This window comes from Chrysemys picta, chromosome 1, assembly GCF_011386835.1.
Source record: "Chrysemys picta bellii isolate R12L10 chromosome 1, ASM1138683v2, whole genome shotgun sequence".
Classification (NCBI taxonomy): Eukaryota; Metazoa; Chordata; order Testudines; family Emydidae; genus Chrysemys; species Chrysemys picta.
In genome coordinates, this window is record NC_088791.1 from 120,722,932 (window position 1) to 120,748,071 (window position 25,140).

At 37.5% G+C, this 25,140-nt stretch overlaps 1 protein-coding gene across 45 annotated transcripts in view; it reads left to right on the forward strand.

Moving 5' to 3' along the window:
* Positions 1-21,326, forward strand: part of C2CD5 (C2 calcium dependent domain containing 5) — a 107,425-nt gene extending 86,099 nt beyond the window's left edge. For 25 of the 45 annotated variants that reach the window (XM_008165635.4, XM_042848777.2, XM_005296621.5 and 22 more), the window contains 10 exons: positions 2,338-2,399; positions 3,282-3,380; positions 3,852-3,941; positions 5,012-5,099; positions 6,389-6,475; positions 14,367-14,417; positions 15,406-15,507; positions 16,417-16,607; positions 19,361-19,507; positions 19,914-21,326. In XM_008165635.4, coding sequence (XP_008163857.2) covers positions 2,338-2,399; positions 3,282-3,380; positions 3,852-3,941; positions 5,012-5,099; positions 6,389-6,475; positions 14,367-14,417; positions 15,406-15,507; positions 16,417-16,607; positions 19,361-19,507; positions 19,914-20,042 — 1,046 coding nt within the window. In that variant the 3' untranslated portion in view covers positions 20,043-21,326. The remainder of the gene's footprint in view (positions 1-2,337; positions 2,400-3,281; positions 3,381-3,851; positions 3,942-5,011; positions 5,100-6,388; positions 6,476-14,366; positions 14,418-15,405; positions 15,508-16,416; positions 16,608-19,360; positions 19,508-19,913) is intronic. The other 20 variants (XM_065568531.1, XM_065568563.1, XM_005296623.4 and 17 more) reach the window with 3 other exon arrangements.
* Positions 21,327-25,140: the final 3,814 nt, after the last annotated feature.

Sequence of the window (25,140 nt, forward strand, 5' to 3'; positions counted from 1 at the left end):
TCATTCCATGACAACATGAGAGCAACTGTCCAGTTTCATGGGTCTACTTCAGCCTGCTTTGAGATGAAAAGCAGAGTGAAGCAAGGATGTGTTCTTGCCTCTACAGTCTTTGAAAACTTCTTCTCGGTACTCTTGAACTGTGTATTTAAGGACATGAAAGATGGAGTGAAACTCTTTCAACCAGTCCCGACTTAAGACAAAGACCAAAGTCAAAAAGGTGCTAATCAGGGAACTTCTATTTGCTGCTGCTGATGCCCTCATAGCCCACAATGAAGATCTACTACAAGAACTCATGGACTGCCTTTCAAGTACCTGTCAGGCACTCAGGGCCGGCTCTAACTTTTTTTTGCTGCCCCAAGCAGCAAAAAAAAGCGCCGCCCCCCCCGAAGCCCCCCAGCGCCACGCCGTCCCCCCCCCGCCGAGCGCCACGCCGCCAAACCTCAACCCCCTGCCAGCCCGGTGCAAGTGAATGAGAGTGGGAGAGAGCGAGCGACGGAGGGCGGGGGGGATGAAGTGGGTGTGGCTTCGGGCAAGGGGCGGGATAGATCCTGGGTTGCACTTAAATTCAAAAAATGATCTTCTGTGTAAAAAGGTTTGAGACCACTGATCTACATCATAGTCTGCAATTCCCACTGTCTCTCACATACGAAAGGATGCCAACAACAGCAGAATTGATGCTAGAACTTCATATGAGATTTTAGTGGTCTATATGTCTATTATTTAGCAACATTGTTGTTGTTTTAAATAATTATATATTGCATAATGTGCTACCTACTACAACATTGTGATTGTTTCTTCTTTGGGAAAAAATATTCCTACCTTTTGATTCTCACTTATAAACAATCTTTTTGTTTGCTTGGTGGGGTTTTTTTTTTTTTTTTCTGGTTTCAATGTCTCTTTTCTAAGAACTTGTATTTTCCTTAAATTCTTTGAAACAGTACTAATTTGTTTTCCAAAATTCAGATTGTTTTTCTTTTTTCTTCTTCGTTATACCAATCTCCGTTAGTTCAAATGTTTTCTTCATGTGTAATAATGATATAGTTGATACAGAAATGTATATTTAAAATAGAATACTTTAAGACCAGTTTCCTTACTCTAGGATTCAGCAACCAACAATACATTGCTCCTCCTGGAACTTCAGTACTCACGGCCCCAACTTCATTATAAACTTCATTTTAATAGCAAACAGCTAGTTACAACATACTCACCTTTTAGCTTTCAAGAATATCCTTGTAGAAAATAATGGCAGTTATTCTTCATAGATGTGAAACGTCAACTTCATGTTGTTGCACATAGTCTTCTTTTATCATGCCTTCCAGCTTGCTTACATTCATGATATCCATAGTATCCACTCATGTATGAACTTTGACATGCAGTTGCAGGACTTGTTCTAAATTTCCTTTAAGTATAGCTTTCATGAAATATAGAGTTTTATTTGAAAGCCACAAGAAATGTTATTAAGTATACCATATTGTGATCATATTTACATAACAGTCAAACAATGGCAACATTTATGAAAAAGAATCCTGGTGTGAAAAAAAATCAAGCATTTCCAGAACTAGTCATTTGTTATAATTGAGGATTGTGTGTATATTATGCAAGGTGATAAACAGATTATCCCATTAATTATTAAATTTTGCAAGACAGATTTTTAATCTCCTAAATAATAAGGGCTGTTGATTAATCGCAGTTAACTCACGCGATTAACTAAAAAAAATTAATTGCAGTTTTAATCGCACTCTTAAACAATAGAATACCAATTGAAATTTATTAAATATTTTGGATGTTTTTCTATATTTTTAAATATAGTGATTTCAATTACAACACAGAATACAAAGTGTACAGTGCTTACTTTATTTTTTATTACAAGTATTTACACTGTAAAAAAACAAATGGTGAAAAGAAAACTTTTATAACACTTTATCCTGACTTGCTGTACAATACTCCATTTTTAGGTTGTATACTCTTCTGGGTCTGACTGTCTTGCTTTGTGAGTCATTTTTTGGCAAATGAAAAAAAGATTAATAATATACACATTATAGTAATGAAGCTTTATACTTTTTTCTATACTTTATACTATATATTTATTCACTAATGCTTCACATTTTTGCTGCTATGTAGGTTTTTGCAGAAAATATATTTAATCTTTGCTCTGTATTATGAAATACCTTATGTTTAGAATGCTAGTATATTACTGTAGTACTGCTGTATGTTTTTTAATTTATGCATAGCAACATTTGAAAAAAGTACTGTGGAAAGTTAATTTAACTTTTGTCAAACTGTGCACTACTTCATACACAGCACATTATATAACTTTGTGAATATTTTCTTTAACAGGTTTTTACAGTTGTAACACAGAAATTATGCCTGGCATAAATAACTGGACTTCTGATATACAGGTAAAGTAGCTTTTAAAAACAAAAAGACCTTTTAAAACCAAGCTTGTATACAAATATACTGTTGACATTGCAATAGATTTTAGAGTAGTTGTACTCTGAAAAATGAATTAAAAATGACACCCCCTTACTCAATGTATTCATTCCTTTTGTTTAAACTGATATAACTGAGTTGTGACAAAAATAAGTTTTTATTGCTTTATACTCCCATTGCATTGCAGAATCAGTTCAGCCAAGAAAGTGTGAGCTGTATTGTGCATAGTCAACAGAATAGTTTTTAGAAGATCCACTTAGTTATACCTGTGCAATTCCGTTCAAGGTAAAGGGGTTGTATGGGTATAACTATGGGTATGCTTTGGCCCCCAGAACCTGGTTTGCTGTTGAGTGACATGGTAAGAACCTGGCTGGCTTTCAGAGTCAGTCCCAGATGAGGTTGAATACCTAAGCTTATGCTTAAAAAAAAAAAAAAAAAAGTTGTATTTTTTGAGAGAGGCACCCTTTGTGTGTCTCTCACATGCTCTCACAAAATATTAATGCTAGATTATCTATATATATATATACACACACACACTCTTATAGGTGAGGCAAATAAAAAAATGCAACATTCCCTTTTTTCCACAGCACTACTTTGTCACTAATCATTTTATATATTGATATACAGTTCTTTATAAAGTTTCCTTTTGTTTGTACAATTTCATAAAGGACAAGTACGTTCCTCCAGTATCTGATCATAGACTGTCATTTTTGTTTCTTCCTCTTTCTCTATTCACCATGACCACTAGTGCTAATTAATGTCTTTAATCAATTGCTTTGTTCCCACTATTGCAACATATAGATTTAAAATTGAGGAAGATAAAGATATAAACTTTTATGTTTCTGCTTCAGATGTTCACCTCAGTAAGAGTATCCAGATTAAGCAACATTAACCTGACAAATCAAACACTTAACAAGAACTTTAATGATCTCTGTGAGAATCTGCTTAAGGTAAGAGTCCTAGTTTCCAGATGTATGTATTTATTTAAATAGAGGTAACATGGAATTTAGGTTACGTTGCAAACAACACTTTGTATTTTCTTTAGGCTTACCTTTCAAAATTATAGACTTGTTTTAGGTTGTATCTATAATTAGTTCCTGAGCAGTTCTACAAATATTTAAAATGCTGGATATGATGTTAATAGCTCCTGAGACACATCAAATCAGAATAAAATCTTTGACTCAGCATATTATAAAAATAACAATATTAAGGTATTGGACAGAGCAGACAACATACCATAAACCTTTAAACCTCAAGTGAAATCACTAATTGAGTCTCAAATAAGAGAAAATAATAGTTTTATTAGGGTAATTATTTTTACTGCATAAAAGAAATCTAGACTTTTGTCTTTCCAGAATAAACCCGATATAGAATTAACATTTTTTTTTAGAATAACACAAATAATGTATTGTATTCAACAGAGTCTATATTTTAAGCTACGATCTATGATTCCCTGCTGCCTTTGTCACGTAAATTTTACAGTGGCTCTTCCAGAGGATGAAGTAATTCAGGTAACTAATTTTGTTCATTTGTTATTAATGCCACTTTGTTTTCTGATTACATTAGATCTTGCAAAATAAACTAGATTAGATTGAGTCACTAGTATGCTGAAGGAGCTTTAATGTGCCACAAGATTTGGTGTTCATTCAATTGTTCACAGTCTCCCTCTGATTATATGAAACAGCACCACAGCACGTTATTGTGCTGATGGAATGCCATCTTTCCAATGAAATATGAAATAGAAGGTCCTGACTAGTTGCCTTTAAAGCTGCTCTATGGCACATACAATAAAAATATGGCTGCTTAATTCATCATCCTTTACAAATTCTAAATTTGATAACTTCGTTTTGGCTACCTAATTTTTTCTTGCAGTTTCAAGAGGATGCAGTATATTTCTTCACTTTTAATACATGGTGTGTTTTGTTGGCGTAAGTTATTAAGCAGCTCCTCTGTTTTCAACAAGAGTGTGGCTTCATCTCTGTGGCCAGGGAACAAATTCCTTTATATTTCTTACCTACCTCACAAAGTACAGTGAGACTTAACTCATATTTATAAGATGCTGTGCAATCCTCTGATGAAAGGCAAAGAATTGATGAAAATACAAAGTCCTAATTATATTTTGGTTTTGTTGACACACACTTTTTTTTTTTTTTTAAACTTGGCTCAAACATGTTCGGGATCTTTTGACAACAGATCCTAGCCAATATCAGCTCTTAGACCATCTCTGCCATGGAAGGTTGTTTCATATAATATCTGCTGTGTTTCTTTATTCTAGCAATGACTGCCATTTTGTTAGCTTCTAATTGCTATGATTAAGGGTCTTAAACATTGTTATTTATATAGAACATTGCCATTAATGGGTTATGGCATTTCATAGGTATCTCTGCTCACAAGACAGCACCTTGAATATAGTTAATAAAAATGTAAGTGCTGCTAAAAAACAAACAACTTATTTCTACTCCCAATAAGGTGCATGAAGTAAATTTTCCCCATAGTAGAATGTTAATTTTGGCAAAGCTTTTGGAAGATTGTACAAGAGAGATTTTATACTAACAATATGCACTGTATCTTTTGATTGCAGATCACAGTCACAGCGGTTGCAATAACATTTGACAAAAACCAAGCTTTACAAACCAGTAAAGTCCCTGCAGAAAAAACATTGCAAAGGGGTAAGCATTTTGAGGGAGGTGAAATTATCAATTCTTGATAATCATTTGTATAGGAAAGATGTTTACTGTGTAGTCGATGATATCACTTCAATTCAACCACACATTTCTTCACTAGAGAACTCTCTCTAGTCAACAGACCTGCAACTATATGAAAGAAATTCTTAGCCTTATTCCATGCTCCAGTTTTTTAAACAAACTTTTAAATGGATTCTAAATCAGTGGTCTACTCATGCATTTTTCTGCTGTCACTGTGCTTTGGAAAAAAGGACGTGTTTATCATGGAATGCTTGTGCTTATTCTTATAAATTGCAAAATCTTTTCACAAGATTTTAGGAAATTCATTATTCATAATGCTTAGAAAACTAGGCTAACTGACTTTTTGGAACTCAATGAAGTGTAAAACATTCTGAAGGGAGTGGAGAAGATTTATGCAATTTATGTATGAGCTTGCTAAAGGAGCATGCATGCTAAACTGAAGAAGAATGCATGTTGTAAAGAAATTTAGGTAGACTTTATTTAAACTATTAATGATGGAGGTTGATAATGGGCTACAGAGCAATGGACCTCGAGTTCACTGGTTTAAATCTAGACCAGTTCAATAGTAATTGAAAATAGATCAGTTCAATAGCCTATATGAATTAAACTGATAATTTCAGTCTGGTTCCTGGCACTGAAGTGTTAAGTTCAGGTCACAATTGATATCCTCTCTGCCCTCTCTGCAAAAATGGACTGAGCTTGGAGGTTTGAATTCTTTTCTCACCTCTAGAAATGGCCCTTCGAAGCTAAGTTTGAAAGCGTTCAAATCATTAACTGGCAGCTTGAGGGGGCTTTCTTCGCCTCTGTGTTATATATCTTGTGTGGATAGTGAACTTAAGTGTCAAGGCCTGTGCAACTTCTTTCACTAGCACTAAATAGATAGAAGAACCAGGTATCAATAGGAATTTTTAATTAGATAAAATATAAAAAAAAAAACTACTGTTGGATACCATTAACTCAGTTAAGGCAGACCTAAAACAGTTGGGTTGGTTTTCCTAAAATATTCATATTTAAGTCAAGCCCTATTGAGTGGAATTCAGATTCTGTCCAAGTAGTTTTGCAGCTGTATTTATTAGCAAACGTCTAATTGCTTATCTGCACTCAAAGTCCATCACTATGTATTTATGTTGAGTAAATATGTTCTAGTCAGTCCTTACTAAATTAAATCTGTAGTGCTTATTTATATTGGCAAGATTTGGGGTTTCTGGTTAAATATCTGTTTAATGTATGTGTGCATTTCTTCTTTGTTGAAGCCTCTACAGACAATGAAGAGCAGCTACAATTTCCATTGGAACTTTGCTCTGATCCTCTTGTTTCTCAACCATTCTCACCAGCTAAAGGTTGGTTAAATGAAAAGAAAAAAATAATTCTATATGGTGTTCCACTCACTCACTCCCTCATTGCTGGTGGAGTGTATTCTCTTGAAAGCAGCTATGTACCATGCTTTGACATTCTTTGCTACCTCAGATGTAATGAAATGCTCTGCCCTTCAGTCAGATTTCTCAAGCATTAGATAAGAAGGATTGGTTAGCACACTTCTGTCCCCTTCCTTTGTCCTCTCACTTGTTACTTAACAAGAATTTTCCACCTTCTGCTCCATTTACTGTATTTAAATCATCATAAGTGGAACCTTTGTCCCTGTGCAGCATTTAGTTTATTGGACTTCTGTCGCCCTGTCCCGTGCTGCCTTGTTTCTTCAAGTAGCACATGTAAAATGACTGCCCACAATACCAGACTCAGAAATTCAAATAACGTTAATAAAATGCATCTCTTAGTTTATTCGTGGCAAGAATGTTTTATCTTGTGAACTTTGACTGTTGGGCTGAGAAAAACGGCTTATGATTTTCCTTGAACAATTTTTTAAATGAAGGGTGTTCATTACTTAAGAGGGAGCAAGTGAAAGCAAACTTAAGTTTCCCTGACAAATGGCTATTATATTGCTTGTTTGGTGGTTCTTTCCATTGTTAAACAGCTATTGCATTCGACTCCAAAGGTAGCTGCATTTCAACAGTGGATGAAGTGTTTCCTGTGTAAGTGTGTTAAAGGGCCAGATTGTCAGCTCCTGTAAATCAGTTCCATTTACTTACTTATGTATAGTAGCTCAGACTCTGGCCCAAATTGTTTTGGAATGAAATAAGTTTAATAAACAAAGGAGATCATTGTTTATTATGAACATTTCTTTTTGAATGGTTAGCTCCCTCTTCTACCCGTTGTATAACGTCACATATGCTATAAAAGAGGTTGTTTCACCATTGTTCAGATTTTTCAAGAGGTCAATACAGTTAGTTTAGAACAGTATCCTCTTCTGGGTTTTTTTTTTAATTTTTTGGTTCTTTTCTGCTATGATCAGTTTACCTTTTTTATTACTGCCTTTAAAAGGAAAGGTTGGAAAAACTGGGCATGTTTAATCTAGAGAAGAAAAGGTAGGAAGGAGACATCAGCCTTTGAGTATGTGAAAGATTGATATAAAGAGGATGTTGATCACTTGTTCTCCATGTCCACCAAGGTTAGGAAAAGAAGTAATTGGCTAAGTTTACAGTAAGAGAGATTCAGGTTAGATATTAAGAAAATTTTTCTAACCATAAGGAAAATGTAATGGTGGGCACTCACCCTTGGAGCGCCCCCCTGGTGGCTCATGTAGAACCACAATTGTCACTGCCTCAGTTCCCCGTAGCGTGCTTTCTGTAAATGAAGAACAGGAGGACTTGTGGCACCTTAGAGACTAACAAATTTATTAGAGCATAAGCTTTCGTGGACTACAGCCCACTTCTTCGTCCGAAGAAGTGGGCTGTAGTCCACGAAAGCTTATAGAAGTGGGCTGTAGTCCACGAAAGCTTATGCTCTAATAAATTTGTTAGTCTCTAAGGTGCCACAAGTCCTCCTGTTCTTCTTTTTGCGGATACAGACTAACACAGCTGCTACTCTGAAATCTGTAAATGAAGTGAGGCATATACACCTCTACCCCGATATAATGCGACCCGATATAACATGAATATAGTTCTTTAACTAGTTAATTGCCGCCCAGCTAGTTAAGCAATTATCTCTCCCCAGGTGGATCTGGGATTGCTCATTCTCCTAATGGAGTCCACAGTTAAGATGGATGCTTGACCTTAAGGGCCATCCCCCATGATAGATAGATAAGCACTGGAACAGGTTATCTGGAGAAGTTGAGGAATTCCTGTCATTAGACGTTTTTAAGAACAGGCTAGACACACAACTATCAGGGATGGTCTTGATATACTTAATCCTACCTCAGTGTAGGGGGATGGACTAAATGACCTCTTGAGGTCCTTTCTCCCTTACATTTCTGTGACTCTGTGGCCTGGTCCACAGTAACCCCCCACTTCGAACTAAGGTACGCAAATTCAGCTACGTTAATAACGTAGCTGAATTCGAAGTACCTTAGTTTGAACTTACTGCGGGTCCAGACGCGGCAGGCAGGCTCCCCCGTCGATGCCGCGTACTCCTCTTGCCGAGCTGGAGTACCAACGTCGATGGCGAGCACTTCCGGGATCGATCCCAGAAGATCGATTGCTTACCGCCGGACCCGGAGGTAAGTGTAGACCTATCCTGTGAAAGGTCTGGTATACATATACAAATTCTATGCAAAACAGAGATACTTCCCTTTATTTTAAGCTCCACATGGATATTTCAGAGTTATCTTCTTTTGTTTTACTAAGGCATTGGGTATTATGTAGCCTTCCATGTATTCTGGTGTCCATCAGTGAGTGCCCTAGATCTCTCATGCCTTTGAGAGTCAGTGCTTTAACAGTTTAGCCAGTTATACAGGAAGAACAGTTGAAAACGCTGGCATAACCATTTCGACCTCTGGGTTTTTTTCCCTTTATCCCTCTTTCCCCAACTGTAATCACAATGAAGGGAGAGGTGAAACCTTCGTCATTTGTGTGGCAGCAGGAGACCATTCTCCAAAGATTACATTCAATTTTTTGGTAACTGGATCTCTTAATTCTCCATTAAATTAAGTGTGATGGCATCCCTGATGTGGCACTTTCTTGGTTTCCATTATTTTATTACACAAACTAGCCTTCTTTCAATATGGATTTCAGTGTTAATTCACTGTAGTATTAGTGAGTCTTCAGTATCTTTTCACTCTATTAATACTAGAACACTTATTTGCATACTAGCCACTGACCAGTAGAGGGTAGTCTGTTCATATGTAAGTAAATCACCTGCGTCAATGTTCTTCACATTTTGTCATATTGTACAAGTACACTGTTCTGGAATCTTTTAACTAGACAGTTATTTAATCTCTTTTGACTGTTTACCTATAGGCACCAGCGTCTCAATGTAATTATATAACTATCTCAAAAGTAAATTAGCTACTCTGATGATAATCCCCCATATTTTACTTACTGTTCTGTAAGATTATCATTTGCTTTAATGTACTGGCACAGAATCTTTTGGTATATTAAGCACTAATGAAAAAAGAGTGCTTTTATCATCCCTGCAACAGAAGTCTGCAAAGACTTATATTCACATAATAGCCTGCAGACTTTTATATATTATCTCATTTTAAAGCTTTCATAATACACTTTATGGCTTCAGTTTGCTGTTACTACTACTACTACTACTACTACTACCACCACCACCACCACCACCATACATTAAAGGGACACACAGTCAACTTGATCTAGTGTTGGTAAAGTAAAACCTAAGATTAGTATAACTGAAAAGTTAATGCAAAGAAAATGTTTCTCTCTTTTTCACTTTTAAATAGTACATTTGGTGGCATTTTTTTGTATATCTGATTTCATAGTTTTGTTGGTGAGTTGTTTGTCCTATCAGTTAAGCTGCAACACTGCTAACAACTCTAGCGAGCAGTGAGTATTTTTTTGTAGACAAGGCTATCGTGGCTCCATGTGATGCTGTGGTTGCTATTTCCGTTAGCCATTCTGAGTAGCCAGAGACCAGTGATAATCCGTTTAGCTATGATCAGTTTTAAAAGTACTCTGTTATAACTGACTGGTTTTTAACAGATTGGAAATGCAGGTTTCATAGGAGAGACCTGGATGACTTTTGTAAAACTGTGGTGAGACTGTCAGATGAAAGTACAATAGTTTTGTTGTTTGATAACGACACCTTGATCATGCAAGGACAACATAGGTGGACTTGAGCTCTCCACACATGCTGACAGAGTCTGCCCACATGGTTTTCCTTGCAAGATCTGGGCCTTAGCCTCTGCAGCCATGTTACCAACCCTCTCAATTTAATCATGAATCTCATGGTAGTTGATGGTTTTACTTAAAGCCCAGTTCCTGGAATCCTGTGATTACATGAGAATCTCTGCTTTTGTTCCTAGACCTCATGATTGTGGAGAAAAGTTTGGAAGTGTGACCTGAGTGCACCCTGAAAGCTTAGGAAGCAAAGAAAAAGAGTCCAAAATTTATTATTTTTTAAGTAGAGTCTCGCATACTCTGTTGCTTATGGTAGGCTGAGCTGTACGCCCAATAAGAGAGACCCGCATATTAAGCTGTAGTCCTGATTTGCCCCTCATATCAATGAGATTGAGCGCTACAGACCGACAGACAGAAATGCAATCAAGTTGAGTGGAGGGTCTTGCTTCACTCTGCCAAAAAACTCACGGATTTTTAAACTATTATGACTCTTTGGCGCCTAGTTCATGATATTTGAACTTTGGGAGTTGAGCAATGCTAACAGTTCAGACTTTTATTGAGTAAATTATGGATATATATAAGGAGGCGGGAAAGGCTGTACCTTGTTTCCAGTATCTCATCTGAGAGTCACAATTTCTTGTAAAAATCAGCAAAAAGTGGGAGGCTAAATTCAGTGTAGTCTCTCAGGTAGCCATTTGTAGATGAGTTCAGCTAAGCAAGTCTTTCTTCTAAAATGTTTTATGAAGACTTCTATAATTTGAGCAGAACATTTCTTGTGCTCTCAAATGAATGTAGAAGAAAGAGTGAGACAGATACATGATATCTATTGAGAAGGTATTGGATGTCTGCCAATTTCCCATTAAATACTAGCTCTTTAATGCTTGACCCCAGAGTCAAGCAAGTCCCCCTACTTTTGTATCATTCAGATATATAAAAAAAACTTGTTTTATTAGGAAAATACATTGCATGAGATATATGTATTATGATGATACACTAGTTTGTGTGTATATGCAAAGCTGTCTATTGAAGCAAGTCTAGAAGATACACACAATAAACAAGCTCTGAAGTGCCTACGCATCTGAACATACTCATGTACACATTTCAAGCTGTTAGCTGGTAACGGTTTAAAGATCTGACACTCTAAAATGGGAAGAAAACGAAAATCAGTATCAGAATACGATTCAGAACACAAAGAAATTAAAGGAAGGTTAAAACAAAAACCGGAGAAAAGGATGAAGTTGAGAGTATGCTTTGCAAGTGATGTGGCCCAATTATGAAATGTAAATATTTATAGGCTGATAGTTCTAAGTTTGCAACAGTAAACTTTATTCAAATGAAAAGTTTTATTTGGGGATTGTTTTCTTAAACTCAGAGGTGGCATTGTGTTTTAAGTTTTGTTTTAGTTCTGCAGCAAACCACATTGAATTCCATTCATCAAAGTATTTAATCTACTGAATACTTCCCCCGTCCTTCCATCCACCAAAATAAACCCCGGCATTTACCCATAAAAAGTAATAATAGGTTTTTTTGCACCAATTTTCACCTGTTTTTGTTGTTGTAGTAATAAACACCGATAAATTCCTGGGAAAAATAAAAACTGAAAACGAAGGGCTCTGTGTATAACGGCTTGTTATATAGTATACTACTGAAAACATGGTCTAATCTCAGAGGTGAAAGAAACCATCTGTCATAACAAAGAAAAAAAAAAGAGCAGACATGACTATATTTCATAGAGCAACAAAGTCTATAGGAAAACTCAGCAAAGGTGAACCATGTGGAAAAAGCACATCATGGGGATACAGACACAGTGTATTCTGAGGCTGCTCATTTCTCAGGCATGTTTAACAATTGTTCTTGTATAATTCATTGGATAAGGAATGCCTTATAAAATCAATGGGGAATTTGTTAGAAAGTACTAGAAATAATCTTGATAGGGAGGCTGGAGTACATTGAACAAGTATATGAACCTATGGAGAGGAAGAGAAAGTCCTATGGTCTTCATGCTTGTTGCATTCCTTCTCCAAACAATTTTGAGAGCTTTGTAAATGTCTTGAATCTATCACATTTTTTTGAGTATTGTTGTTACTCATTGACTAAAATGGGATTGGAATAAAGCAGTAATAAGTTTTGTAAAGGCTTTTAAAGCCTAGTGGGGAGCCTTCAATGACTGGATCTTTCCCAGAGGGAATAACAGGGAATAACAGTGGTGATTTGGGCCCAGAATATTAGCCTATCCAGTATTTCTTATCAAGCTTGAATAATTTAACAGAAGGTAGGATCCTCCTGAAACAGATCCCATTTCTGAGCAGAGAAAGCACTCTCAGCTTAGTATAAAAATTGATTCCAGCACTAAATTTCTTGGAGGTCACTGGTTATGTCACCCTGATTCCGCAGTATTGCTGTGCCCATGTGAACCCCCCTTGACTTCAGTAGAACTCTATACGGGCACTGCAGTCTGCCCACGTACAATGAATTGCAAAATTGGGGCCTTAGATGGCCTTCTTGCTTTATTTTGGGGGGAAGGAATATTCATCTTGGCCTGACTTTTTTTTTTTTTCTTCTTCTTCCCAAAATGTGAACAAAATTGCTCAGTTATTTGAGTTTCATGGAAGTTAAAACTGTCTCTCTTCAAATAAATCATCTGAATTTTATGTACTAGTAACTGACTAAAAACATTTTAGGAGGAACTGATTACCCCTATGTTTAGGTTGTCCAACACTTTTCATTATAAAATAATTTTGCGACCTGTTTTGAAGAGTTTTCACACCTCTGTTGTTTACAGCAGGCCTTTGAAATTTTGCACACCAAAAAACTACCTCAAACTAGGGTCTTATTTTTTTTTTTTTTGGTCCCATGAAATTGTTGTTTTGTTTTTTTTAAAGACCTTGATGGGCATTTCTTAAATAACAATAACTCATAATTTTGGCATCTCAGTAGCTATAGCTGTTTACCCGGATCATGGGTACCAGCATGGGAAGAAGCAGTTTTCACAGAGCTGTTACTTACCTCACCCTGTCTTGCCCACCTGTATGGATGATGAGTGCACTCTGCCCCAAAGTACCAGCAAGTGTTACTGTCATCATTCTGTGGGAAGTATGCTGTGCCAAGTATAGATCTGGTTCAGAGTACTTCCTAGTACTTTCCATGGGGAAACTGGAAGGCACATTATGTTTCTGAGCATCAGTTTCCGTCTTCTCCTTCAGGGATAGCACAGTTACGACCTGCACGTAGCTTGGGGCTTGGAGCAAAGCCACAATTAAGTCCATAGGAAGTGCGGTATGCCATCCTCCCCCCTCTCTAATAAAAACCAACATAAAAATTTTTGGAAGGCTTTCTCAGTTTCAGGCAGCTGAGGATGAAAAATTCCATTATTATTATGTAAAAACCTTCAAAATAATGTCTTGTGTGTTGGAACAACCTTAGCCAGTTCCCCATCAACAATTATAACAAAGTTTGGAGCATAGTCAAATATAATTCAAATATCTTAATTTGGATTAGAGTATTGCATTTTTACTGTCCTCTCCTCTATGTAACAGTCGCTTTATGCATATCCTCTATGCTCTGCATTTATGTGCACCCAGTCAACTGGGTTAACCATTAATCTGCTCCATTGCATATATAGACTGTTGTATTCCTCCCCAGCCCACTGTAATCTTTTATCTAAATTATGCAGATTAGGTTCACTTAATCTTTCTTCATAAATCACACTGTAATACTTTTATAATTTTGTTTACCCATCTACAGATTCTCTCTTGTTTTTGTCTTTTTTTGTTAGCAAGTTGCTCTAAATAGCACCCAAGTACTTCTGAGTGCCAAGGAGTATGTATAGTTTCATATCCTAGTGTGTTTTAGATTTAATGGCGAAGATGATTGATTGTACTATGCTACAAAAGTACATTAATCAGATCCCATAGAGTGTAGTCTTTACCAAATTCATGTTTGTAATGAGACCCTAAAACCACTATAGAGGGGGGTTTTTCTGCCAGTTTAATCTCTAAAATCCTTTAATAGAAGAAAAAAGATCCTTTGTACAACATATCTGTGCAGTTAATGTTGTTCATATGTTACATGAGTGGAATTCGTTTTGTCTTACTAGAGGTCCTGGAGAATGCAGGTTCCCACACAGGTATACCAGCTGCACAGAGAGGTGAGTTTACTTAATTTAGCCATAAGCCAGAACAGGGTGGACATTCCTGGGCCACTGGTCCACACTTTGGATTTGTCTTCATTCACCCAGGAAGTGTTTACTGGTTGCCTAGGAACGCATGCTCTGCTATGGCTTATTGATATCAGAATATGTTTTTAAAAAATCACAAGAGATAGTTAAGATTATTTGCACTAATTAAGAGAGTCTTTCTGCATATAACTATATCTGCTAGAGAAGTAGTTCCTCAGAGAAAAGTTTTGTTATTTAATTCATTTTGGCTTACTTCAATATTAATTTGTATTCCTTTGTTTTTACAGAGTAATGTGCTAATGATCAGTTATTAAAAGGTCCTTGGATGCTTGCCAAACTGTTCTCAAGACCAGTTTCAGGGGTACTAACCTAAAAACAAGACCGTGTCATAGCAGAAAAACAACCCTTCAGTTGCCTTTTTTGGGGAAAAGTAATGCTTCAAAGTGAAAATACTTGCACGTTAAAAATTGAGAGGCTGTTCCAACTCATGACTTTTACCCTAACCCAAACCATATGTTTTCAGGCTGAAGGCAGGAGAAGTGATTGACAGTTACATCCAGGAACTTTAAATTCATGATCAACAGCTCCTTGTGAAAAAAAGAATAGGAATACAAATTAAGATTAAATAGAGCTAAAATAACATTAAGAAACTAAAACTAGTTACTTAAGGTGAGGAAGCTAGAACAAGGTGTGATGATTTTATGTACATGTGTTTCCAGTGACGAAGTCACAGTCGGTTGGTTCACAGCTGTGACATCACCAGTAATCAGTACACTGCTTTGGACAATATAGGATAGGGCTGGACATTTAACTTTTCCTTTAAACAGACGTGAAAGGGATATTCATTCTTCCTCAGATACAGAAAATTGCTTCATCAAAAGGAGCACTGAGGTGGGCAAGAGACGTCATCCATATTTTTTCTTTGTTTTTTCTTTTGTTTTTCTGTCTGTGTTTTCAGCAACGTCAGTTGATTACAGTTCCTTTGCAGACAGATGCAACAGCTGGATAGAGCTCATTAAACTGAAAGCTCAGACCATAAGGCGTGGATCAATTAAGACAAGTAGGCGTATGTTTCTACCACATTATGATAATCTGAGACATATCTCTGATTTCCCAGTGGTGGAGGGTGGAGTTTCCTACCCAGTAGTGGCATTGCAATTCGAAAGCACAACAAATATCCAAGCGCAAAAACTGCAGATGCTTTCTAGTATCTGTTTAAAAATAAATTAATTTAGGAATTATGAGTTAGTAGTTTAAATGCAGAATGCAGTCTTTCTATTCAAGTTGTTGCTTACTAAAAAACAGTTACCAATAAAGTATATAGCTATAAATAGGCATGTTAATTGTATTACATATATGCATACACTCTGTGGGTGTAGGTGTATGTATAAACTTGGAAATTTTTGGTGAGAAACAGATAGCAATCACGTAGGTGACAGTCAAACCAATTATCACTAAATTAGCAACTCGTGAGTTATTCTTCAGTAGTTCTTTGGTCGAAGATCTGTCTGTTTTACTTAAATTAGTCAAGATTAAGGTTATCTGAAAGTTGACAATGAAGAATTTTTTAATGGAAAATGCTGCACTGGGGAAACATGACAACTTTCACACTCTTCCTGTAGTAATTTGTTCCTCCAGCAGATATTTATTTCAAAATATTGGCACCTTTTTTCCTTTACCTTCACTGATAACTGATTGTTGTATGTGCAGCTGCTAGCCTCAATGTTTTCTTTTGCAGGAATGCCACTCTTCCAAATAAATTCCATTGCAGCTTTTTGTCTTTTTGCATGCATTGCATGATAATTTCCTTTCTTTCATGACATGGCTGAACATCACAGGCAGCTGAATATAATCACCAAGCTATTTGGAAACCATAAAGAAGAGTTGTTTTGTTTTAAGAACAAGTCACTGATCATACTCAATAGTTACTTTCTTTTCTTTTCTTTTCTTTCTTTTCCATCTTTTTTAGCTGCTTCTCTTGACAAAGCAAGTCCACTGGCTGAAGGACACTTGCGTCACCGTTCTGTTCCATCATGCACCAATTCTACTGTCTCAGTTGTTAAGATGACACCTCTTTCTTTTATACCTGGGGCAAAAATAACCAAGTATCTTGGGATAATCAACATGTTTTTTATTCGAGAAACCACTTCTTTACGTGAGGTGAGCTGCATATTAGGACTTTGCACTTTTTTGTGAATTGATAATAACAAAGCTAAATGAGTTTACTGTCTGAATTAACTGTATGGCACAGAAGAGAGCTGACTTTTCACAACTTAGGCACTGTGTGCTAAGTGACTGGGAGTCACATAAAGGTGATCCTCTTACTTGTTGTTCCTATGACATTTATAAAAAGGGCTGCTTCATCTTTATTCTTCAAATTGGTAGGAAGAAGTGTTACTCACCCATGTAGCCAGTAAAATAGCATTACATGGTCAGGGAGCTTACCAGTGGGTCCATTATCGTTGGTGGCCAGTTTGGTATAGGCTAAACACAGCACAGCATCCAGACAAAGCTAAAACCAGCAAACGAAAAAATGTATATCCCTTGGGGGGCGAGGTGGGGGATAGCTCAGTGGTTTGAGAATTGGCCTGCTAAACCCAGGGTTGTGAGTTCAATCCTTGAGGGGGCCATTTAGGGATCGGGGGCAAAAATCTGTCTGGGGATTGGTCCTGCTTGAGCAGGGGATTGGAGTAGATGACCTCCTGAGGTCCCTTCCAACCCTGATATTCTATGATTTCAGTGGCTATTGGAGCTCCTTTGGGCCCTAAAACTGAGATTTGCTCAAATGCTAAAAACTGATCCTTAGTTAAAGGAAAAGATCAATGGTAAGCTTTCAAAGCATGTATGGCTTTTGTGGTTCCTTACTTAGTCTTATGCAAGGATTCACAAATTACATATGGCCATTTGAACAAGCAGCATTCCAAGCCTTCCCAGCCACACATATCTGAGCTGCTTCAGGAATGCCATAAATGTTTGAAAAGTCTGCCACTGTGTATTAACCAGTGGAAGCAGCTTACTGTTAGTTGCTATCCTGTAGAAGCTTTGGACAGCCAAAAGACACATTTGAATCTTGCAATGTATGGCCTTGCAATTTACATATCTTTGAAAACTACATGTCATTTTTCAAAGTGATATATGATGTAACTTAATCTGTCACCCTAAGGTCTTAGTTTCTCTGTATTCTTCAGGACGAGGATCTTTTTTTTACTCTGTTTGCACAGTGCCTAACACAATATTGTCCTCGGATGGAATGTAATACAGTTAGATAATCATAATATATAAAAATGGTTGCTAATTATATCCACTCTTGTAAATTATTCTGAGCATATGTATAATATTTTCTGTTTATTATTTATTATGATGGTTTAGCAGTTCCTTTATGGAATATGGAGTGGTCCAAGGCCCTTTAACACTTTCAGAGGTGTTTGCAAAATTCTGTGTTTCAAAAAGTGAAGGGTGCCACATATCTGGTTTATCCTGTGTCTTTTAGATACTGCAGTCTACATGTAGATAAACAAAATCTTTTCCTTTCTCTTTGTATCATTAGATTATTATACCCACTTACTTGGATCATTATTCTATTGATCTTTTTGCACTGATGCTGTAATCTGTGTAGATTTAGATTTTGACAGGGTATGTCTGATGCAGATGATTAACTGGTGTCCATATTTTGGGTTTCTCACTGCAGTTGACTTTCTTTAGGGTTGTATGCATGGAAATATTGTGGAACAATAAAAATAATTTTGGCCTTTTATCAATTAATCATCATATATATTTCCTGTTTTATGGCTCCTAACCTCTTTACCAGTGGGTGATACCTCCTTCTATAGTAACTGGGGCGGTCAAAACTTGTCATTCAGGTATCTAAGATTAACTGTGCCCCTTTTGCTGCTTGCCAGCGGTGCAGAAACAAGTGTTCCTGCCTTTCATCTTCCATTCCTAGCTTTTGCAGCTATTTTGGCTCAAACACTTCAGTTTCTTTCCTCAGTCCTTTCTGTCTTCCTTCAGGGTGGCTGTTAGTGGAGACTCTCTTCTCCCCTCAGGAACCATATGTGGAGCAGTACACTTCAGTGTCCTCTCCACTCCTCCTCCCAATTTAGCTGGCATGGCACAGCAGATAAACAAGCAAAAAAACCACCTTACGTTTTTCTCTCCATGTGAGAAATCCTATTGGGGTCAACAGAAGGAAAGCTCTGTCACAACTGTGCTCAGGGACCTCATTCAGCCAGGGGTAGAACAGAGAGCACAGCTTCTGTGTCTGGTTTTCTTTCCACCACATGCAGGAGAGACTGTGGAAAAAGCAGGCTGTCATCAGCAGGCGTTGGACCACTGTGACAAAAATGGGGCTGTAACTGGAGTTCTTTAAGATGATTACACAGATCCACATGACTCCTCTTAGTTCCTGTTTCTTCAGGAATTTGAGTCAGTGGAAAGAATTGAGAGGCTGGCCTTGCCTGCAGCTCCACATATTGTTTCAGATCAGAAAAATCCAGTCCCCTGAAGAGTATGCCCACAATTCCAAACAGCCAGTTTTCTAGGGGGTCCCAACAAAAATGTGGAGGAGTGTCTTAAGTGTGTGGGTATATACAGGTGATGATTTTGAAGAATTCTAGTTACAGGTAAATAATCTCTTTATTCTATTCTTTTTATTCATGTAGCAGGATTTTTTTCATTTGTTTTTCAGCAAATGCTCATTCACCCATAAGCAGGTGATGCATAACTCTCAGAACAAGTTCAGTCTTTATATTTTATAGGTCACTTTCTACAGAACAAGATGTTGCTCCTCTAAAATATATACCAATCAGCATTCATTGGAAGAGAATCATTTTAAAGGAGAGAAACATAAGTAAGATATCCAGTGCTATTTTTAGTGACAGTTACATAAAATCCACTTCTTCGTTTTTTCTTTTTAGGAGGGCGGTGTCAGTGGCTTTCTCCATGCTTTCATTGCTGAAGTGTTTGCAATGGTGAGGGCTCACGTTGCAGCTTTAGGGGGGAATGCAGTTGTCTCGTACATAATGAAACAGTGTGTTTTCATGGAGAACCCCAACAAAAATCAGGTAAATTGTGATTGAAATGACAATTTTTCTGACAATTAAAGAACCAGCTGATGTCATATGTAACCAATCTTAGAGGAAAATACCCATGTAGGATGAGGTTATTCTAATCAGTCCACATAACTACAAGGAGGAGTAAGTCTCTTTTTTTTTTTTTTTTTTTTTTTTTTTTTTAATATAGTTATGCGGACTGGGGAGAGATCTAGTGGGCATAATCTGACCCAGTGGGAGGTATTTGATTTGTTTGGGGGTTTTTTATTTTTATTTTAGAATTAGAGTTAACATATCAGAATGATATAGCAAGAACATAGGTGAATGAATTTCATTGATTTTAGTGTTAAGTCCAAAGGCTGAAAATATGCTCCATAAAGAATATATTTAATTATTTAAAAATTATCTGTCCTCGCAGGCACAGTGTCTAATAAATGTCAGTGGGGATGCAGTGATCGTTGTACGTGAATCTGAATTAGAAATGGTACCAGTGCAACCATCTGCTGCTGTCTCTCAACCCGCAAGTGCTGGAGATGTCACGACATGAAACCAGAAGAAATGGAATGGCTCTGCCCGAAGTAAAAAGATCTCTGCAAAATGTGGGAATGTTTAGCTTTACCTCTTCAAAAATCAGTAATTCTCCAAAATATTACAGTCAGCTAAATCTGAGACAATCACTAACCTTCGTCCATCAACTTACATAATAGCCAGGGCAACATTTTATTGGCAAGTACCCTGTAATTCCATTTTTTTAATCACTGGCCCCGTGAAATCTAAGACAGATGAGGCATTGATCTAAAGGAATTCCATAGAGCACCTGAAATAAAACAGGAACTTACCTGTGTTTTTTCTTTATGTAGTTGTTTGACAGGGCCAGAACAAATAATAACTCAAACAGTATCTGAGTCTGATAATGCTTGTTCATGTTAATTTACTCTTAGTTAATTTAAGAAACAAAAACTGGAAGATAATCAAGAAACTGGAATCAGCTGCCTTTGAATGAGCAAGAGATCATGAACCGGTTTAAAAAAATATTACCAAATAAGCAATCGTCTGATATTAAGTCTGTAACGAGCGTTAGCTCATGGAACTTTGAGAGCAAAAAAGCACCAGAAATGACTGTCTGAATTTAGCAGCATGCTAAAATGTTTTTCAACTGTTTGTGAACTAGTGAATATTTTTATTGTACAACATATTTTTTTATTTTAAATGTTCGTTATTGTTGCTGCATTGTAAGCATAACTATGGTAAAACAAAATAAATTATTATATCTGGTTCAGGTATTATAAGTTCATTTCAATATTAACATTTGTACAATGCTTTTTTTTTATTTTTTCAAAGAGTCTGCAAAATAATGTCTTAAACTACTGAAGTCCAGTTTTTTAGGGCATGATCTTGCAATATCGATATAGACAAAGTCAGAGAGACAGTCACCTGCATATTTGGATGCAGAATCAGGCCCTCTGTATTTTGCTATTTGGAAATGCCTGGCTAACTTGAGTAAAAGAACAGTTAAAATATTTTAACTGACATTAACTTCTGCAAGTCAGGTTTCCTTTCAAATACAATAATTGGGAGATGATGGGTATTGCAGGAAAAGGAAACAATACATCTCCAGCAAATCTTTTGAAGACTTTGGTAGAATAATATAAAGACTGACTCTTTAGATTTGAAGACACGTTCATGGAAATGTGTTGACAACATCTAATATGGAACTTGAATAAATGTGTAAACTTGAATGTAAATATTCTGTGTAGTCAGACCCAAATATCCCATTGTATATGAGCATGAAAATCATATTCCTCTTTGTACAATAAATTTCTGTATAAAACCACTGGATTTTGTTTGTTTGTTGTAGATCAGCACATAATATCTACATGCTGAAGCTTTTGGAATGGCATGGCAGATCATAGAATATCAAGGTTGGAAGGGACCTCAGGCGGTCATCTAGTCCAACCCCCTGCTCAAAACAGGACTAATCCCCAGACAGATTTTTGCCCACAGATGGCCCCTTCAAGGATTGAACTCATAACCTGGGGGTTAGCAGGCCAATGCTCAAACCACTGAGCTATAAAGAACGGTAGAGATTAGTAATCTCTTTAACAAGTTTTTGAATTGGGTGCCCTTAATGGGGAGTTTGTTCATCAAGCCTAATTACATTATACTGTGGCAGTGATCAGTAAAGCTTCTCTTATTTGGGTATGTCTACACTTGCAGAGTTTTTGCGCTGTAAGTTTCACCAGTGATAGGGAACCGGTGAAAGTAAAGCGCTGGTTTGTGTATTCACTTAATTCCTCAGGCGTCGGAGAGCGTTTACATTAACAGCACTTCCATTGCCATGAGAGCAGCCCTCTAGGGCAGCTATCCCACAGTGCAGCTCTCTCCAGTTTGACGATGGGTCTTGTGGGAAGATGAAGGGGTGATAGCAGGGCATCCTGGGTCCCTGCACAGCCTCCTCTCCCCAAACACTGATAAGCTCCAGTAGCTCAGCATTGCTCCAAGCAGGGGATCGCTTGCTCCCTGGTGCAGGCATTGTCACCTGGCCAGATAAGTGAGCACTTGCCAAGAAAACAGGAAGTGGAGTTTCAAAGTTCCCAGGGCTTTACAGAGGGAGGGGCGTATGTCCGTTTACCCGGCAACAGAGCAGCAGAGCTGCTGGCTAGAGTGTTCACCTAGCCACTGTGGAATATCCTCCGGAGGCTAAAAGCTGTGTAAACAGGAAGACATGTCTTCACTTGCACATCACTGTAAAAGCATCACTGGCAAGAGTTGTATGCCTCTCGTGGAGGTGATTTTCTTTTTGCGGTGAAACTTCTGAGTTTCACTGCAAAAAGTCATTGGCAAGTGTAGATGCTCCCATGGTTTTTGCACAAAAAAGGGACTTTTTCCGCTTTAAATGGCAAGTGTAGACATTCCTTTAACGTCTAGAGCAGTGATACTCAGACCCCAGTGATTCAGGAGCCAAATTAGTGATCAACATTACCCAAAAGAGCCACAGTAGTGTGAATTCATTGTTTCATTTACTATTTATGTAGATATAATTAGTTTCACAGCAAAATGACTGACCAAGTATTATTTTATCAATTACAATTGATTAATAACCTAGTAAAAGCACCCTGATTGGTTAATAATTAAATCTCACAGTGATTTAATGTGTGCTGCAAAGAGTTACAGGAGACGCATTAAACTAGTGGATAGTAAAATGAAAGTGGCCTCTACTCATTTGATTGGTTGTGAGTGAACCAGAAGTTGACTTGTGCCAATTTGCTCCTCCATATGAGTACAATTGATTGGAATATTTCGATTTTCAAATATGATTTAGCTGGATATTTTTATAAGGTGTAATATGTATGGCTGCATCTACTCTAGAGGTCAAATCATGCCACAAGGAAGATGTAAACATTTCCAAATCCCAGTCCCTGTTATAGCCCAGGCATTGCTCCCAACAAGGCTATTCAGCGTCACAGCGTAATTTTGCATATAACAAAGCATGGTTTTATCGTACAAGACAAACTGGAAAAAGGTTAAATCTTGATCCACAACCAGTTTAAAAAAGTCATTTTACAGTTGTAGGATTCTCTAAATGTTATTCTGAAAACTTCAAGATGAGAAGAAACAATGTTATTTCAAGAAGAGAAAAATTTTTCACATTGTATGAACATTTTAGAATAGAAAAAAATTATTTTCTTCAATTGAAGTGGAAAGATGGTATCTCAACTGTCCCCATGGGCGTCTCACCAAATCCGAATGGCTATCCCAATGAGCTACTTATATGACAAAATATTTCTGTTAAAAATTGATTAGACAGGAGATTGGTAGTGACAGATGAAGCCTTTTACATATAGATCATTGGTTAGAGTCCATATTGTCTGTGATCCGGTGTGCCTGGGGTAGCCTTCACTGGAAGTGCCAAGGTTAGGGTAGGCTGCAAAAGGGAGAGCAGATACTGGTGGGTAACACTGAAAACTCCCCAACCAGTCACCAACTGTGCTGCTGATCTCCCCCACTAGTTATCAAGAAGCAAAAAAAGAAATCACACAGCCCCCTTTATTGCATTCCAGTTCTCTGGCTCCCAATCAGCACCTAGGTCCAGTACAGTGAAGTTATTTTAAAAAACTGTGCTCACCTGTACAAAATGTTCTTTGACCCCAAAGAGTCAGCCATGTTACAGTGCCAGGTCTGTATAGGTTTGGATCTTACCCAAAATACCACGTTGCCAGCCAATCCTTTAGTATCTAAAACTAAAGGTTTATTATAAAGAAAAAAGAAGAAGAGAGATGTTAAATGGTAAAGCAGCCACATACATACAAAGACTTCAAAGTCCATATATCAGTCTAGCAGTATTGGTGAGTTTGCTGGTTTGAAAGTCCCTCTGGAACACATACACAGCTTGGATGGGTCATTCAGTCCTTTGTTCAGAGCTTCAGTCTAGAAAAGTTACTCGAGGAAAGAAGCAGGATGGAAGATAAGAAGCAGGATTGAAGACAAAATGGAGAAGATACAGCTGCCTTTTATAGTCTTTTGCCATGTGTCTTGTGCTTCCTTTGTCTCAAACACACGCTGTCCAGCACATGGCTTGGAAACCATAGAGTTCTGTCCACAGGCAGCCCCTGCATGCCTTGCTAAGTCATAAGGTGTATCCCTTGCCTTCTGTCAATGGGTCAGTTGTATAGCTGATGGTCCTTAATGGGCCATCAAGCAGGCTAGGCAGTGCTGATGCCAAACTGTCTGGGGGGTGTCACCTAGAAGCATAGCACAAGTTTTGAAATACAGACATACATACATATCTATAACCCATGATACAAACATATAAGCAAGATAATCATATCTGGCAATTTATAACATTTTTGCTGTATCTTACATGGCCTGACTGGCACAACTCATTGCAATTTTACAATATTGATAAGCATAATATCCACAAGTGTCCCCCAGATTCCATACAGTGTCCTCCATCCAGTTTGGCAGACAGACTAGGCCAAGTGGCCAGAGAACTATCCTTTCTTCTCAAATTGGTCCTTCCAGGGTTGTGAGGAACTCTGGCATACAATGTTGACAAGTTGTCCCAGAAGATTGGTAATTCATATCCCCCATTTTTATCTTCATTGAATCTTCCACCTACCCCATTATGTCTGGAATCTCTTTCCTGACATTCTCTATCATGCCTCCAAGCTCTCGCTGGAGTCCCTCCACCCAAGTCCAACTTTTATCATAATGATTAGAAATCCTAATCTTTTGACAAAGAGAATAAATAAATGTAAATTTTTAAAAAATTTCAAGAAAAATAGTGAAACTTGTATGCTATGTACTAATCATAGAATCATAGAAGATTAGGGTTGGAAGAGACCTCAGGAGGTCATCTAGTCCAACCCCCTGCTCAAAGCAGGACCAACCCCAATTAAATCATCCCAGCCGGGTTTTGTCAAGCCGGGCCTTAAAAACCTCTAAGGGATGGAGATTCCACCCTCTCCCTAGGTAACCCATTCCAGTACTTCACCACCCTCCTAGTGAAATAGTTTTTCCTAATAGCCAACCTAGTCCTCCCCCACTGAAACTTGAGACCATTGCTCCTTATTCTGTCATCTGCCACCACTGAGAACAGCCTAGCTCCATCCTCTTTGGAAGCCCCCTTCAGTTAGTTGAAGGCT